General features: G+C 40.1%; 1 protein-coding gene across 1 annotated transcript; it reads left to right on the forward strand.

The window, feature by feature from the left end:
• Positions 1–357: 357 nt before the first annotated feature.
• Cav2 (caveolin 2) lies at positions 358–7735 on the forward strand. The gene is made up of 3 exons (NM_131914.3): positions 358–630; positions 997–1184; positions 5708–7735. The coding sequence occupies exons 1-3, from the start codon at positions 481–483 to the stop codon at positions 5856–5858; spliced, it is 489 nt and encodes a 162-aa protein (NP_571989.3). The 5' UTR covers positions 358–480; the 3' UTR covers positions 5859–7735.
• Positions 7736–19694: the final 11959 nt, after the last annotated feature.

Raw genomic sequence — 19694 nt, forward strand, 5'->3', positions numbered from 1 at the left:
CTCAGTATAGCTCCAAGGAGCAGGTGCTGCAACTCTAACCCAACCAGCAGATGCATGTAGACTTCCCCAATGCTTGTCCCCTAGCACCCCTAGACCTTCTTCCCATACACATGCCTCCCAGGACCGATCCGCCTGCCTTTAAGCATCCAGGTCAGAATGTTAGCCAAGTGGCCCGGGAGGTCTACTTTGCCCGGCTTCACCGAGCCAGGAGATGACTCATCGAGCCGGTTCCCCGGCTCTTTGGGGCTCTGGCGAGCAACTGGAGAGGTGCCCTCCCTCCCCGCAGGCCCGGCGGGGCGGGGCAGGACTCCGCCAGCCTAGGCTGGGAGCGGGAACCGGCAGCGGGAAGCGGCCGCCGCCTGGGCAGCCGGAGGCTAGGCAGGGCGAAGCCAGGCGGGGCGGGGCTGGGAGCCAAGGGAAGGGGAGGCCGTGCTGCCTAGGGACCGACCGACCCGAGCCAGTCTCCCAACACCAGCCACCATGGGGCTGGAGACCGAGAAGGCCGACGTGCAGCTCTTCATGGCCGATGACGCCTACAGCCACCACAGTGTCGTCGACTACGCAGATCCTGAGAAGTATGTTGACTCCAGTCAGGACCGGGATCCTCACCAGCTCAACTCTCATCTCAAGGTGAGTTTCAGGCTGAGCTCTCGATCACCTGGGCTAGAGGCTGCTGGGGTCCATGGCATGCTGCATTCAACTTCTCCCCAACAGTGGGAGTTGGTTCCATTGCTCTGGCTGGTGCCTTTGGCACTCTGCCCTGGTCCCACAGCCCTCGGGCTCCCCGAACAGCCAGGAATGTGTGTCTAAATCCTGTGTGCCCACTGTCACTCGTAAGAAAAGCTGGGAATACTCTAGCCAGGTGGCCTTTCCTTCGGACTTACCCTGTTTAGAGTACTTCTGCCACCACCACCCCCAACTCCGTCCCCACCCCATCCCCACCCTACCCCTGACAGGCTGGATGACAGCGTGAGTCCTTGCTTCTTGTATCTGCAGCTAGGCTTCGAGGATCTGATCGCAGAACCTCCGACTACACACTCCTTTGACAAAGTGTGGATCTGCAGCCACGCGCTCTTTGAAATCAGCAAATACGTGATCTACAAGTTCCTGACGGTGTTTCTAGCCATCCCCTTGGCCTTCATTGCGGGTATCCTGTTTGCTACCCTCAGCTGTCTGCACATCTGGTGAGAAGGGACACATGGGGTGGATCTGCCTTCTGAAGTTTACAGACATTTTGCCATCTGCCCTCTGTTCTTCCTATTTCCCAGGCCGGTTTGCAGAGAGAACACTTTCATTAGTTCCCAAGGCTAACAAGACCTGAGAAATCTTGAAGGGCAGTGTGCTTTCTTTAGAATAATAGTTCAGGCTGAGAGTTTAAACAGAAGGAAGCAAGGGCCTCTTTCCTGGGTGTGATTTTCCCTTCCACACAGAGGGCCAAGCTGAGTGCGGGGGGGGGGGGGGGGGGGGCTGAAGACCGCTTCCTGCCATAGGCTTCTCTCTCTAGGGCCTGTTGTGACCTGTGCCTGTGGTTTGGGGCAGGTCCTTTCCTCTTTTCACTGACTTTTATTCAGTTACCATCTGTGCTGGGCAAAACAAACGTGATCTCAGAGCCAAACAGCTCTGACAGTCTGACCCATGGAGAAGGCTTTAGTAACAGTGCTGTGGACAGGGGCCACTCAAGTGTTGCTACTGGTAAACCAAGGACCCAGGGGAGATGGGAGGTGTTTACAATGACGGCTTGCACACCTACCATGAAAGCGTGTAATCTCAAGCTATGAAACACGGAAAGAGGCCATTACATTACTGTTCCACCTACGAAACTCAAAAGAAAATGGCCTCTAGTTACAAGAAAAAGAAATAATGGAAACCAATCGAATGTTGACGGGATGTCTAAAAAGTTATTCACGTTCAAAGCGCACCATTAGCTTTATAGACCAATTTTTTTAAGCCCTCAAATTTTTCTTAAGGAAACAGTACATTCCTCCAAGAAATTCTTTGTGTTAAAGGTTATCCACTTTGTTCAAGGAATTATCTCCAGTGCCACAATAGTTCTCAAGGTGGTCCTGTTGGCACGTGTAACCCTAAATACCAACATTTAGATTTTCACTTTATGGGATGTTGCCACACCCCAATGCAGTCTCAGAGTTCAAAGATTTGTCCAACTTGCTCCTTCTTTCAGTCTCAAATTACACTCTGCTGTTAGCTAGCAAATTCTGCACACCAAGACTAGTGGATGCTCAGTTTTGCTGGTGAGGACACAGTCTTTCCTCAGCTAGCCCATCGCCTGGGTGGGGGATTTAGAACCAAACGCAAATAGTGAGAAAACATGGGGAACCCCAGTGGAGAAGCTGAGACAAGGGTAACTCTGTGAGGGAAAGGAATATGAAGATCAAAAGAAGTGTTTTGCAAGACAAATATAAATTCAGATGACGAAAGGATAAACAAAGAACACAGATTTGGTCCCTCGAGGCTATAAGCAGCCATGTGGAAAGGGCCAAGAGATTGCCAGAGATGTGGAACTCTTGGCTTTTGTGTACATGCAGGTCCACACAAGCGTGTGTATAGTTATCTCATATGTGACATTCCCACATGTGTGATTTTTTTTACATACCTAAATCAATGTGTAAAACTGGACATTCCCAATTTACTAAAATTGCCACATTATTTTGAACGACTGTTATTATTTTTTTTACTTTAGAAAATAGAAAAAGACCAAGGAACCATAACATAAGGTGACATGCTAGCTTTGAGCTCTCTGTAAATACACAATGAAGGTTTATTGACGACACTAGGGCTCCTCACAACTTTGGGGGAATAATTGAAAAAAGGGGTGTTCTCTTTTGCTAAATAGTGGAAAGATATTGACAGTAGGACAATGATGCTCTAAATGATGTCTCTCTCCACCTGTCTTCCCTGGGAGTGGGAGGAGCTTTGTGTCTGGCTTCCACTGGGTGAATCATCATACCCGGTCCCTTTTAGACACAGAATATGTATTATTTAACTTCAGCTCCTTTCTCAAACTGCATTCAAGTGGGACATTAATATTTAACTGTCACATGCTTGTCATCAGGCAGCTATGAATCGGTGCTTAAATGTTACGTTTTAGCTTCATGAAACAGTTAGCATCAATGGACTGCATGCCCCTAACATATAACTGAAACTATTGGAAGGCTTATAGAAGAGTTGACTTGGCTGAGCAAGTTTGGCTTTTGTTTTTTGGTTTTTTTCTGTTGTTTTGTTTTGTTTTGTTTTTTTGTTTTGTTTTGTTTTTCTTTTCAGGCATTTATTTTATATTTTTAAATCAGGGGATCGTTGATTGTTTAACCACAGTTGAGAAAATAAAAACTAAAGGACCTTTTAACCAAGTCACAATGTCACCACGCACCTGATTTTAGATTTTTGTTTTGGATATCGTTATTGTTGGGACAGGAGTTATTTGGTTTACTAGTTGTTTCGTATATTTGTGAACACTGAGGCCATTATGTTGCCCAGGTTAGCCTTGAACTCCTGGGCTCAAGCAGTGCTTATGCTTCAGCCTCTCCAACAGCTGGGTCTACATCACAACAGGTAGATTTCAGATTCTTCACCCAAGTAAATAACAAAAACTAAAATTTAAACATCCGGTTGTATCGGACCTGCAGTCAAATATTCTGGTCGTTAGGACTGGTGAGTTGGTTTTATATGATGCCTTGGTCAGATCTTCTTACCATTTCACAAATAAGTTTTCTGTACGTAAACGCAACATAACCAAAGAAATGTCACAGGGGCATCTATACTCTCGGTTTTTGGTTTCTGTTTTTTTTTTTTTTTTCCTGAAACACGATGAAAATAGATGTCAGGTTGCTGGAAGCACACAGCCCAGTGTCTTTTTTCCAGTCCAGCACACTGCTGAGACCACACAGGCTTCCCGACTCTGTCGTGTAAAGACAAAATCACCCCTGACCCCAGACTCGTTGTCCGGTAGCAGCCCAGGGGACGGCAGATTAGGCGGTCCACAGAAGAAGCATCTGGTCGATTACAGTGAGCCTCAACACATTCGTCACCAGTCTACACGGTGTGCAGATTTAGAAGAGAAGCGATTCAGGATGTTAAGAGCCCGGTTCAAATTCTATAGCCAAGGACTGTTGAACTCTCGCATACGAAGAGAATAACGTGCATAAAATCAAATGTGCTCACCCCATCCGATGAACTAAAATCTTCCATTTTCACAGGCAATTGGATTTCACTGAATCACAAAATACTCAGGTGCCTTTTAGAGCCCAGAGATATAAGGGGTTATAAAGATCGAAAAGGATTTGACTAAGGAGAATGTAGGGCACAACTTACTCAATGTGAGGTGAGCTTGATAAACAAAACTCTCAGACACAAACTTCAGATGTCTTTTAATGTGAGGCTATTTCATTAATTTTTCATTATGTATTTTGACTTTCAAAGAGGTTTATTGATTATTATTTATTATATGACGGTACCATGTGACATCTTAGGGACATGCGATAAGGCTTAGGCCCATAACTGGTTAAGATTTTCCACCTTTTGTTCATTTGTGGCAGTGTGTGGAAGTGACATTGTGTGAGAAGTGTGAGGAATACAAAGTGAAAAGTTGCTATCACTCAATTTTAGGTCAGCTGTTTAGTTCTAAATACCCATAATTAATGTTCTTACAAAATTGGTTCAAATATTTAGCAGTTGGAACAAAACATAACATAAATATAGTCGATGTAAATAGGAAAGTGAATAATTCAGCACTCTCAAAACATATTTATCAAACACACAGATGCCGATCCTTTGGGTTAAAATCAATAGTTAAGTCAGGTTTTAAGAACAAACCAAGAAATCAGCCTCACCCCCAACTCTCCACCCAAATGACAATTAAGATTGCATCGAGTTCTCTGGCAGAGTTTAAAATTCGCAAATACTTTTTTTTTCCTCAAAGGGAACACTGTTCAGGGGATTACACAAAAACTTTACGTGGGTAATTGAAGAATATTAAGCTATTTTAAGAAAAGGTGTACACGTGGGAATAAATATTTTCTCTTTTAACTAGAGTACACAGACCTTCTTGGTGAGTGTGATTATTATGGAGAATAATAATATGCAGTTGTTAATGTCGGGATGTTGATAGCAGTATGAAGCAAACAAAATACTAAGTTTATTTCCACACCAATCTTAGTGAAGGAGAAGGTTCAGCATATAATCTAGAAGGGAAGAAAGAAATACAACTATCTACTTACCATGCTTTTTTGATAAATTTGAAAATTGCTAGGTTTGTTTCAGTACATTAGAAATGCAACCAGGAGACTCCCAACCAGACTGAATAAGAGGGGAGGCAAAGTGAGAGGCCACAGGAAAGGCAGGCAGGAAGTAGGTCCTCAGAGAAATAGGAAGCGCTAGCAAGTTAATGGTTAGGGGAAGAGATCTGGCAGAGAAATAAACCACTTTGTTTATTTTTATTTTACCGTTTCCACCAGTGTTCAACCAGCAGAAAGGATATTAACATTTATCATCTGTGTGCCTGTTTATCTGTTAAACACTATGCCTCTGGTTCTTCTTACCAGACTGACCATTGTCCATTTATATATTGAGAACTGTTGAACCACATTTCAGTTGTCATTCTTATATTTGTTCATGCGTGTGTGTCAGGTCCCTTACACAAATTGTTAGTGCTAACATTAGCAATGCTTATATTTTTCTCTCACCCCCGTTCCAGGATCCTAATGCCTTTTGTGAAGACCTGCCTCATGGTCCTGCCTTCCGTGCAGACGATATGGAAGAGTGTGACAGATGTTGTCATTGGCCCATTGTGTACAAGTGTAGGGCGCATCTTCTCCTCTGTCAGCATGCAACTGAGCCATGACTGAACACTCAGACCCCAGGTCCAAATATTTGGATACTGTACAACTCTGTTGATGTGACACAAAAGCACTACTGTTCTGTTCACTTTCCATTTGTCATAATTATTCTTAAGATGGGACCAAGGTTTATCAATGTTCACTGTCAGATCTTTAGCAATAATGATTTTCCCCACTAAAAGCCAAGGATTCCATATCTAATTGTGTAACAAGGGTTGGCAACACTCAACGTAAGAACAGACAGCTTTCTGCTTTCAGAAAAAAACATACATTTGTAGTGATGATTTGATAATGGTCAAAGGGCAACTTCCTCAGACACTAGAGTAATTTTGTGCATAACTGCTCATACAAGTGTGGAATTTCTTATTTTCTTTTACTCTAGGAGTAATGTCTTAAAGCTACTTTTACAGATATGATCATAAGGCTAGGTAGAGGTAATATATTCAAACATTCTAGAAACTTAGTGCAGTAACAGAAGCATATACTTATGAAAATAACTATCAAATATAATAAGACAGATAAATGTGAAAAATGTGTTCCTTTGCAATATTGTTAGCTTGTAACCCTCTTTAACAAGACGTTTCGTTTTGCTGTATATCTTATACCTAATGCAATGTTACTCAAATGCAATCGCTTTGGAGTGCTTTTGCTTGCGTTTGCTATCTTATTGATCTCATACACAAGGTAAGCAGAGCTACCATAGGGTAACTTTCTTTGTAAGACTGTGATGTCATATATGAGAAGTTTTGTAGCTTCTTTGGGATACAATGTAAAATGTGCTGTCTAGGTGACCTCTCCAACTTCCCCAGCAAATGTTTTATGACTGGGCTTCATCTGGCTGTGACCAGAAGATATGTAGTTGTTTTGTTTACTAGAAGTTTTCTTCCGAATAAGTAGAAACTTAACCTGTAGTCTACATTCCTATGAATGCTTCACTTACTGTCAAGTACTTCTGGTGCTAGTTAATATTTTTATGATAAAGACTATGTCTAAGATCTAAGCACATTACTACAGTGGCTCATGTAGAGAAACTTACAGGAGAATTAACACTTGTGAGGGCCTATAAAACTAAAGTACACATGTAAATTAAAAACTAACAGTTACAAATTTTCAAGATCTTCTCTAGTATGAATCTTGTAACCCATGAACATTATTTCCTTTTCAATTCTAGACCTATTTTAACATTTACTCATATGGCCTTTTAAATGTTGGTATATAAGAACTTTCTACATTATAATTATACAATTTTTCAAATTTCAGAGTTATTATCAAAACCTGAAGTATTTGCTTGAATATTCTCATGGGTGTCAAACCTTCACTTAGTGAAGATAAATAATTTTTTTTTCAAATTTTCAATTCTGGTCAATATTAAATGTGATTGAACTGGGATTCCATTGCAGACCAGATCAAAAGATTATGGTTATAAAAACCCATGTTATAAATCTCATATCAATTTGATGGTAATCATAAAAGAAACGTTTCAAAATGTCCTTACGGTATCATACCATTCTCAGAAAAAGAAGTCATAGCTCAGTAATAGCCACAAAACATTGCCACTAATGTGACTATGAACATTGTATCTTATTAGTTTCCAAGGTCAGTCTCAAGGCTTTATACTACTATTTGTAATTTAAACACTTGGATATATTGATTAGTCAAAACTTTAACAATAAAGTATTAGTTTACCTTTTTTAAATAGTTCTGACAGATTTAAAAGACAAATATGTATAATTATATGTAAAAACCTTTAATTGCTAATATATATATGTATATGACTTCTTTTTTCTGAATAATATCAATTACTTTCAAGGAAACTTTTACTGAAACTTTTCATGAATTATTTTGTCTTAAAAACTCAAATCACGAATAAAAAGAATCAAAGTTAACTATGCAAATATATTGATTCTTTTTTGGTGGGGGGGCAGATGGAAGTCAGATGCAAAGAAATTCCCTCATCATCTATAATAAACATCTTTTTAAACAGTGAATGCCTTTATTTATTTCATTATACTTTGTCTTTCTGCTGCTTATTTCTTACAGCTAGAACTTAAGAGCAAGAACCTTTTCAAATGAAGTTTATTAAAACCTCAAATAACAAGTACATGAGTTACTGTCCCAAGATATATATTTGTCAGGATAAGGAGACAGGTAAAGGACTATGGCGCTTGCCATGCAAGCACAACTAGAGTTTGGATTCCCAGAACCCAGATAGAAGCCATGTAAACCTGGCAACCCATCTTTAGCTCCATCATTACAAAGACAGAGGTGGGATCCCCAGAGCCAGCTGGCCGACTAGTCATATCCACAAGCTCTGAAGTCAGCTGAGAAGTCCTGCTGCAGCAAACAAGGTGAATAGTGATAGAAGTCTTCCGACCTCAGGCCTCTGAGTGTGTACAGATGCATGCACAACCATGTACGCAAGTGTGTGCACACATGAGAAAATGTGGACACACACGGCGCAAATGCACATGAGGGAAAAGAATGTTGTCCTTAAGAATTATGAGACAGGTCATTTGGTTCTCTGTTTTTCTAGCTCTTGAAGAGGCTCTATATAAATTTTTCTGTCGCTTGATAAGTAATATGTGGTGGCTTGTTCACAAACCAACCACGTTCCATCTCTGCAAAGTCTCATGTTGCTAATCCCAAATAAACTGATGTCTCTATTTCTAACTCTTAAACATGAAAGTGATACCAATATAACTCACAAACTAAAATACTTTATATCCCAAAGCCAGATTTCTCCAAAATTATTTTTGGAGAGTAAGTATGTACGGAACAACTGCTGGTATTGGCACAGACTTTCTTGTGGTCAATTAATGTGTTAATAAATCAGGTATTTGGCTGCTTTTGAATGTTCTTTATGGCTTGAAAGAACTTTAAAAAGTCTCTCTTTTTACCATTCATCTAAGTCCCATTCACTTACTTTCAAGTCTTTCTTGGGCAGCTGTTGTCAGTGGGGAAAGACCCCTGCCCTAGAAGTGAGACATCCCCATTCCACCCCATTACCAAAACTCCTGTAGTTCACCTCCTGCAAATGGCTTAGCTTCTGAGTCTTGGAGTTCTTATCTGTAAGGAAAATACTGGGTTAAATGTTCCCCTAAAAGCTCCACGAGGCCACTGTATTTTATAACATGAAGATTTGAGTATGTCTCTTCTTACAAATTTGGCTACTTAGTCCAGGAAATTTAAGAACAACAGCAATAAGAAAGAGGAGGAGGAGGGGGGAAGAGGAGGAGGAGGAGAGAAGAAGGAGAAGAAGAAGAAGAAGAAGAAGAAGAAGAAGAAGAAGAAGAAGAAGAAGAAGAAGAAGAAGAAGAAGAAGAAGAAGAAGAAAAGAAGAAGAAGAAGAAATGTAGAAATGCAGTTCCTGTCAATTACTCAGTTGGCATAATAAATATACATTCACAGATATACTTTGAACTCTTCCATGGCTTGTAGGACATTTTTTATTACTTTGATTTTTTATGATGGGAATTTTTAGATTTTTATAAGGTCAAATATTATCATTCTATCCCCTAAAAATGTTCTGGCACATTTTAAATTAATTCAAATTAATTTGAAGACTTACTAACAAAATTGATGCTTTAATTGGTATTATGGTTTGGATTTTAAGTGATCCCCCAAAAGGCTCAGATCTTAAAGGCTCGGTAACTTGCCAGTGGTGCTATTGGGAGCTGGTGAAACCTTTAGTAGTGTGGGTCTAGAGAGAACACGCCATGTCTTTGGAAGTGTAGAAAACAATTATGGGATCTTAACCCCTTGCTGTCTCTCTCCTCTCACGTCCTGGGTACCATGCAGTAAGCAGTTTACTTTACTACATATGTTCTCCCTACAGCACAAAGTCAATAGGGCCAACCAATTGAAATATTTAGAAGAAAATATGATCCCAAAATAATTCTTTCCATCTCAAAGTTATCTCAGCTGTTTGGCCCAGCAATGGAAATCTATTGAGAACCACCATTGTCGTTATCATCTTTATTCTGAGCCTGGTTGTCATCCAGGACTCTGAGCTGGCTGTACCCTCTGCTGTCAATATGTTCTCCAAATATCCTTCTCTGAAAAATGTTGCCCTATCAAAGCTATGCCATCTCCTTGATTAAAAATGTTGGCTGTAAGTGATCACCCTTTTAATGATCAAACTCTTGAGTGACATGCACAAGGCTTATCACATTGCCACCGTTAAAGACTCTTGCGATTGTCACTTACAATGTTAACTAACTTCATTATATAGCTGCTTAGAGGCCCAAAGTATGACTCCATGTTTGATTCCTAAGACCCTGCAATAATGGCAGCCAAATGAATTTGGGAAATGTTTTCTAAATGAGTAGCTAGAGGAATAAATGATTAAGGAAAATCTGAAGTGCTTGTGGAGTTAGGAGTAAGTGTCACATTTCAAAGGAGTGTAGACAGACTGATTTTGGTAAAAGTTTCATACATGTGATTTTTGTGCTCATAAATCACTAAGGGAACACTAACTATGTAACTAGACCTTACATAAGACATATGAAGTGCATTCATTCCTTTGGGGAAATACCAGTTGTGCTGGTTACACGCATCATTGCTGTAACAAAATACCGGACACATAGAATTTAAGGGGTTTATTTTGACTTGTGCTTTAGGAAGAAAAACACTTGGTCGTTGTAGGAAAGGCATAGAACAAGAGTGTGAGGTACTTAGTTCTATTACAGTCAGGAAGCAGAGAACAGACAGGAAGGCTCAGCTAGAAACTTTAGACCTTCCCCAGACACCGTACTTCCTCAGTCGGGCTCCACCTCCCAAAGGTCTGTAAACCCCTCCAGCTCTATCAGCTGGGAACCAAATGTTCAAATATGTAATTTTCCTCACTCAAGACATGCCTGTCGAATTCTGTGTTGCCTCTCTCCAAACCTGCTTTCAAATTGTCAAGAAGAAGGTTCTGTACAACTTGGAAATGTGCTTGTAGACTTACTTGTGTGTTTTTCAGAATGGTAGTTTCTTTCCCTATCCCATTTCCCACTGAACTAAATGGAAGCATGGTCACAATGTTGCGTGTCACAAAACACATTCTGTACATTGTGTCATTTGAACGCCAGGACAAATTAAATGACTTTGTATGGTAAGAGACCATACAAATTGCCCCATATCTGTGAATGCAACTTCATTACTACGAAATGTTTTCATTAGATAACAGGAGTCTCCAGAGGCTTTGTATGGTGATGGGAAGCAGCCAAGGGAAGTCACTGGGTAGTGCTGCAAAGACACCTTAGTACAGCTGATGGAGGTCATCACAAATGGGGATACAGGACATTTCCTCTGAAAAACAGACAACGGAGCAGGCACAGGTACCAGATAGGCTATAGATTCAAGGAATAAGAATTATTTGAGGTCGACTCACCCAGTGTCTTCCCTCTTCACTTCTAAGTAGTAAAATGAGCAAAAGAAGGCTCCCCTCACCATAGTTTAAAAACACCTTTGTGCCCTCTATCCTTTCTCGGGGTAACATCTGAAAGCTACCACAAGTATCTTACTTCTGATGCCTTTTAAGTGGAAAATAACCTTGAGCGGGGTCAGGTTTCAATTGATTAGCAGCCTTATATTTTAAACTTTAGTATGAATGGGTGGTCTAAAGGGGATATTGAATCCTGCAGAAGGGACGTGTCCAGGAAGAGCCATGAGTACTGCATGGTGCGCATACACAGAGCAAAAAGAAAGCCAGGTTAGAGACGCAAAGACAGGCAGCTACAATGGCACTGACCTTAACCTTCCCCAGCTTGCTTCGGAGACCTCTGCTTCATATTCCTAAGCAGGGTTCAGTGGAAACTGAATAGGAGTGGAGAGAATTCAGCCTACAAAAGAGACTTCTTTTTCTCCACAAAGAATTGCTTTTGTCTTATTGAATGAAAGGGGGTCTGGGGGCTCTGCAGGAACCGTATACCCTAAAGACCGTCCAGTGAGCAAAACTGAAGATGAAAATTGAAGTATAGCTGTGACCACTTGTGTCTCTTTCACTCTGCCCTGATCCACTGTTGACCCCAGCCTCGGTGTCTGTGACAGAGAAAGGATGCCACAGAGCAGTCAGAGAAATCAGAGGACACCACTCCAACAATTACCCCAAAATAGGACAGGGACACCTATCTGCCTGTACTTGTGCGTGTTATGTTACCCAGCGTGGCTGCACGGCTGGAGAAGTCATTTTGCCATTATGGGAAGAGGTAGAGGTGGAGGAGGATGAGAGGAAGGAAGAGACGTGACTCGGTGGGAAACAGCATGTCGCCAAGGGTAAATATTGCCCGCCGATATAAATGAATCCGGAAGAGATGAGAGCAACAGGTCATCCGTGGAGCATTCTTTTCTTTCCCTGCCTCTCAGCCACTTGTCACTGAGCACCGTCCAGTCACAAAAGGGGAGAGAAGGGCAGTAATCAGTCCCCGTTGCAGCTGAATGGTAGATCAGTTCCAGGCAACCGCTGTCTCGTCTAACTGGGACAGCAGAACAAGGAGTTGTTTGGGATGTTGTAGGGCTGAACTAGGGTGTTTATCAAGGAGGCAAGTGGCAAAGATTAGCATGTTTATTGTAATTCTGCATGTATATATGACTCAGAGCTCCCAGTATAATCAACTACAGGAATGTGCACATTGGTAAATACTCAGGAGCTGGGAACTTCTGTACCTTATGACATGAATTCTATTGTCACCATTTTTTTAATGATGAACATGATGCCTGGAAGCTAAAGAATTCACTTGAGTTTGTAGTTAAAATTATGATATGAGCCAAGACATTCTGAAACCCAAGTTTATACACCAGTGATTAAGCTTGCTCTCCAAGGAGATGTCTACTTTCCCTAGGATTCTACACATGGTTTCTCCTGTCCATTCTGTTATGTAACCTCCCAGAAGCAAGTGTCTGTGTTCTCCTACCGTGGAGGCAGGCTGGTGACTTCAGAAGCAGGTCCTCTCCCAACCTGAGAGCTGTCCCCCAGCCATGTCTCCTAATACAGCTCAATCTTCCACTTCTCGGAGCATGGACTTTCTTTCCTTTAACAATCTTAAATCCTGTCCAGGGTCAGAAAATTATTTTCCAAATGCCATTATTCACAGATAGAAGTTTGAGTTCTTCACAAGCTTCTGTACAATCTTCTCAAGCACAGTGATTTATCTAAACACCAGGCACATCAACACACATTAACAATGGCGTCAATTTCAGTTTAGCAGACCACATTGGGTGTCTTTATTTGTTTAAAAATCCCTTTTCAGTGTGTCCAGCCTTTGGTTGCTACACGCCTTTGTCTGACATTCTGTTTTTGAAATCCCAAGGGAAACATATATTTGTTTGTTTACCTATCATTGAAGATTTTATAATTGTTCAGAAGTAGAGCATCATGAAAGTATATGATAATATTAACAGTTTAGTTTTATAATGCCACGAAGATGTTCAATATATGTGTATAATGCATAATTCCAACAGTAGTGTATTATGATTTTTATTTTTGAGACTGAGTCTTAATTTGTAGTCTCACTATGTAAAACAGACTAACTTTGAACTCACAGACATCAGCCTGCCTCTCTGCTCACCAAGTGATGGTATTAAAGGTGTATGCCACCATGCCAGGCCATATATTACAATCTTGTTATCAGTACTGATTGGTGTTGTGAGAAATTAGGCTTTGCTATTAAAAGTGACTAGCTCTCCAAAGACCAATATTCCACAAATCTTGTGAAAACTTTTAATCAAATTTCTCAATCTCTCCTACCTTATGAAACATTTATGAAAATCTTTCAAAAACAATCACATTTTTAATCTTTACTTTACTTTATATATATGAGTGTTTTGCCTACATGTATGTATATGTACTTCAGGAAGGCTGGAATAATGAGCTAGATCCCCCAAATTAGTTATGAACAACTGTAAGTCACCATGTAGGTGGTGGAAACCAAACCGATTAATCCATCTGTATAGCTCCCTGTGCAAATCTTTTCATCTCCTCTCAGGGGCTCTGCTACATTACAAGAAGTTAATGACCCTTGACACCCACCTCCTTCCCCCTTTCCTTCAGGCCACTTTCCAAATTAACCAATCAGGAATAGACCGTGAGTTTGAACTTTAGCCAAAAGGGATGATCAGCCAAGATTCCCCTCGAATGAAGGATAAAAGGCAGAGGCCAACTTGTCTGTGAGGACTGCTTGCTAGGGCAGTTTTGGTTGTGCACTTTTTACCAAATAGTTTTCTCAGGTCAGTTTCCTTGTTAGAAATTTGTGCAATATTCTTTTGTACTATGTACATTTGTAACTCAGTATGATTTGTACATTCTTTCTTTGTGTGCATGTGTGTGTGTGTGTGTGTGTGTGTGTGTGTGTGTGTATGTTTGCATGAGGTTGCGTGTATATTGGGAGTAGATATAATGTTATGTGCACATAGGTGTGGTAGTCAAAGGCTGATCATGGGAATCTTCCTATATGAACTTCTATCTCAATCTCTTAAGTTAAAGTCTCTCAAAAACAAACAAATAAACAAACTAAAAACAGAACTCACCAACATGGTTATTCGTGCTAACCAGATTCTCCAGGTGTCACATCTCTACCATGTGAAGCTGGCTGGTGAGTCCCCACATTCTCTCAGCACTTCTGTTGGTTCTAGAGATTTGAATTCTGGTCGCCTTGCTTGTGTGACCACATGTAGGAAGCAGAATAATTGAGATTAGGACTCCTGTCAGAGGGCAAGGGAAACTCTATTGCTCAGTCTTTACTGTGACTGATAGACAGTTCATGTCTGTTCATCCTCTCATCCTCTACTTTGTCCCACCTTCCCGTTCTCATTCAATCCTGTGACCTGAACATTTTATATGGTTCTAAAGGATAAAGAATTTCGGCGAAAGACAAAAATAAAGTGGACTACGCAACATGATTTTAGTTTATTTATAACATTGTTTTAACTGACCTAATAAGACTTAATCTTTTTCTGATTAAAATATGTTGGCAGTGGTCCTCAACCTTCCCAATGCTGCCACCCTTTAATACAGTGACTCATGTTGTGGTGACCACCAACCATAAAATTATTTTTATTACTACTTCATAACTGTAAGTTTGCTTTTGTTATAAATCATAATGTAAATCTGTGTTTTCTGATCACCTTAGTCAACCCCTGTGGCCACCCAGAGAAGTCATGACCCACAGGTTGAGAACTGCTGGGGTTAGGTATAATACACCAAAATAAGAAAATCACCAAATGAATGTGTTTAAATAGCTAATAGTTCTTACATACATATATGTACTTACAAAGTAATAGTTGTAGACTCAAACATAGTAGTAATCATGAACACAGGAAACTTTGACACTGTGATACATGCAGAGAAGCCTAAGACACAACCTACTCTCTTCTTCAACTCCTATGTAGTTGCAGAAATATCACAGGACTAGATGACAGAAACAAGATGAAGGCTCTCCAGAGAGCTAGAGCAAATTCTCTCAGTATTAAGGCTGCATGCACCACATGAGACCATGAAGAAATGCATAAAATTCAGGAACTAGGGCCATGGTCAAATGTCATGATGATGATGATGATGATGATGATGGTGGTGGTGGTGGTGGTGGTGGTGGTGGTAGTGGTGGTGATAAATATTATTATTATCAAGTAAGCCAACAATTGAATCATATTGGTCAAACTTTTAAAAACAAGATCCTTTAAAGGACACAACAATCTTTCAGTATGATTTGTTCCAGAGGTTACCCACAGCATGCAAATTGTTTTGGAAGGGGTGATTCTTATTACAAATTTTTGATCCTGAAAGTCTAAATAAAGTTATCTTTAATAGAAAGGACACAAGAGACATGCACGTGACACTTGCATACCAACTCACACAGAATACTACAAGCATAAAGATATTCAGATAAGAACAGAGACAAAAAGAAGACTGTGAAACAACTTGTCTGGAAGAACTTTGGTAATGGTCATCATCACCTTCTACAAGAGGCCGGTATGAAAGGGACAATGCTCTCTGCTCCATGATGAAACAAACCAGAAGTTTATTCAAAACCTTCATAAGAAAAGGTTCAACATCAGAAAACAAAAATCCTTCTGCCTAAAGTCTACAAATAAAGTGTCCTAAATGGGGTGTCCTCTGATAAGATCAGTAGGTCCTGTGTCTCAACTCATCACTCACAGGTATACTATCATTGGTGTACTTAATATACTCAGTCTTCCCTTAATAAAAAAAAAAAAAGGCATCCTGGTTTCCGCCTAGTGCATAATTTCTGATTTCACATTCCAAGGAGACTTCCGTTTCTAGAGAAAAAATATTGTCATTTCCCTACAAGCAACTTAGACAACATAATTGTGGGGTTCCCCTTCAATGATGCTTCCTGCTATTTGCTTACAAACATTTCTTTAGTCATACATCACTTCCTCTTGCTAAATTGAGATTACCTTTTAGTCACCAGGCTATAGTTGCAAAGCTCTTCCTTTATTGTAACATGTAGTTAGTTAGTTAGTTAGTTAGTTAGTTAGTTAGTTAGTTAGTTAGTTTGTTGTGTGTTTCTCTTGTTTGTTTATTTCATCCATGCTGCCTATAATTTATATTTACTGGCATGGCATCTGTTTATTTTAAATGCCTTAAGGTTTAAAGTTTTTCCAGTTTCTTCTAAATCAGTGCTTATTAAAGACTGGAAGACTATGGATTGCCTGGGGAGTTTGGTAAAATGTAATTATGTCTCTGTGACAGTGCTAGAACCTAGGATTCTGCATTTCTAGGGTCACTCGCTCCTGTGACACTGACTTTCTAAACCACCCTCAGAATGGTGTGGCTCTAAGTGATCTAAAGCCACTTTTAATAAGGCACAGAAGGAGAGACCAGTGAAAAGCTGCAAACAAAGGAGACAGCAATAATGCCTATGTGTTCAGCCCTCTGAAAAGGGACAACAGATAATTTAAATATTAGAATCTTCTCTACCCACATCAAAACACATTTGCCTTCTCAAACCTGGTAGTACGGAATTAAATCCAGTCAGAAGCCATATAAAAGCAAGATTGCAATGTTGTACTTTCTTTGGAAAGGAAAATAATAAACTTTATATGACTGTAGAAAAATAGTGCGATGTGAAGACCATTTAATAACTAATATAAAATTACACACACACACACACACACACACACATTTAAAGTGTTATATATTTACCAGTAAGTGTCATTGCCTTGAAGGAAGTGATGTGCAGAGCCATTTGCCCAAGTAAAAGCAATTTCTAGTGAACCGTTTATTTACTAGGAAAAGCATCAAAGGAAGGAGAGTTCCCTTAGTTAAATAACGAAGCATTGACTTAGAGCCATAGATTTGTAGTCAAAGGGCTTTTGTGGACGACTCCACCCAGATATTTATCTACATTTGCTCAAGAAAAGTGTCAGTGTCGTGTCTCCACTTTATGATTTCGTGATATCTAAAGTAAATTCTTTACTATTCATCACTACATCAGGGTCAAAATGTATGTTTTGACCCATCATTATTAAAAGTAATAGTGTGTAGTTTTGCAAAATAATACAAAAAACCAGTATGCAGATATTCTTCAAAATAGTATACTGGTTTTGTTTTATTATATCAAAGAACACTAGATTGCATTATATTCTATATTATACCCCCATTTGGTAGTCAGTTCTGGATTGCATTCATGAGACAGTCATGTGTCCAAAAGGGAGTCCCAATTTACTTAGCTTGAGCAGAAGGAAATGCAGCCATTATTCCATTACCCAATATCTCTCAACTAGATTTAATTTTCTTCAACACTTAACTTCATTTTTTTCTGAAAACTTCTACACCTGAGACTTATTTACAGTTAATAGTTTCTAGTTTGAATTCAATAGAATCGTATTTGTTTTCATTATTGATAAATCTACTCAGATGAAAGAATGAAACAAACATTTATTTATTTTCAACCTCATGCTTTCAGAATATATAATCCTTAGATCATGCTACTGTTAGCTATAAACTTGGATTAAGGGGTTTTTTTTGTCTTAAAGAGTGGAAGGACAGTTTTGATTCAGTTATCAACATAAAGAAAAGAGATCACTCATCTTCATGGCAGCTAATTTGATTTATTCTATGTTATCATGATAAGACAATTCCTCGAATTGAGAATTTTACATGAGTGTCAAGCATATCTCTCTACCCTGGGGGTATTATTAATATGCTGCATAATGCTTTCTGAGAATGAGACAAAGGACGGCAATAGAATATATGTCAAAGCTTAGATGAAAATTTAGAAAATCAGTAAAAAGCCGATCTCTGAGCCTCCTCTGGCTTCCCTTTATTCACAGACTTAACATGGCTTTCGCACTGGGGATAGTTCCTCCCTTGTCCTGAGGTCAGACAGGGTCAATTCCCGGCCACACCTAATACACAAAGCCATACCTCCTACTAATGCCACTCCCTGGGACAAGCAAATTCAAACCACCATAGTGTCCAATCGAAACTTTCTAAGGCTTGAGTCCTTGTCTCCTTAGCCTTTAAAACTACTAGATTTTATAATAGTTTGTCTATACAGGCATGCTGTAGAAATAATTGATTGCTATATCCTAAAGTTTAGTTTTTAAAAATACATCAAGTGTATAATAACAAAATCCTGTTGGTTCCCTTCAACTTTCACTTTCAGTTAGCTATTGTGGTAACCACTTAGACAGAGCCATAAAGCCACAATGGACCGGAGCCTAGCAACCACAAGGTAACCAAGCTTTCAGCAATTTTTGATGGGACACTGTGGTGGTTTGACTATGCTTGTCCTAGGAGGTGGCACTAATAGCAGGTATGGCCTTATTGTGGTAAATGTGGCCTTGTTAGAGGAAGTGTGTCACTGTGTGGGTAGGCTTTGAGAGTTTCCTCCTAGCTGCCTGAGGACGGCAATCTTCTGACTGTATCCAGATCAAGATGTAGAACTCTTGGCTGCTTACCCAGGACTGTGTATGCCATGGTCCCTGCCACGATGGTAATGGACTAAACCTCTGAACAGGTAAGCCAGCCCCAATGAAATGTTGTCCCTTATGACAGATGCTTTGGTCGTGGTGTCTCTTCTCAACAATGGAAACCCTAACACCGATACAAAACTGAATTCAGTTTTTGCTTGTGTGTTTGTTTACTGGTTGGTTTATGGTTGGTTGATTTAGTTTGGCTTTAGTTTTTTGGAACGGTTGAGAGATGCTTCCCAAAGCAGGACTATGATATAAAAAAAATTTAAAAAGGAAACAGGGTAGATGCTCTTCATCCCCACAGCCTTGTTCCTAAGAGATGCAGAACATAGAGGTATAACTGGGTGACACAGGGATGGGCTGCCCGCCCCAAAGAAAAGAAGTTAGAAAACAAAATGTTCATAAGCAGATAATGTACAAGGTTCAGAGAGCAAAGATAATAAGCTTTTGGTTCTGGGTAGAGCTCATGTTGGTAGCAACCTCCAACATGTTTCAATGAACCATGACAAGGATCGGGAGTGACTTGCCTCACTTGGGATGGATGGATACTCTTGTATCACTCCTATCTGTCCAGTTTGTCATATTTCCACAGAGTCCTTGGGACAGCACTGGAATAATAAGAAAGTGTTACTGGTCCTAAGCTAGTCGGTCCCCCATCACTGGAACAAGTACCTGAGCTAGTCTACTTGTAAGGAAGAAAGAATTGTTCTAACTCACAGTTTGACTGTAGTCATGGTCAGATGTCCCTCTGGCGTTGTGGCCAGTTTTAAAGCAGCACATGTGGGAGCATTGAACAGAATAAAACTGTTTGCTTTATGGTGGGAATGTATTAGAGAGGCTAACAAATAAGCTGGAGTCCAAAGTGCTCTTTTTAAATTTGCCTACAGTGACCTAATGATCTCACCTCCCAGTGTCTCCACAACC

The sequence above is a fragment of the Rattus norvegicus genome, chromosome 4 (assembly GCF_036323735.1).
Source record: "Rattus norvegicus strain BN/NHsdMcwi chromosome 4, GRCr8, whole genome shotgun sequence".
NCBI classification, from domain to species: domain Eukaryota; kingdom Metazoa; phylum Chordata; class Mammalia; order Rodentia; family Muridae; genus Rattus; species Rattus norvegicus.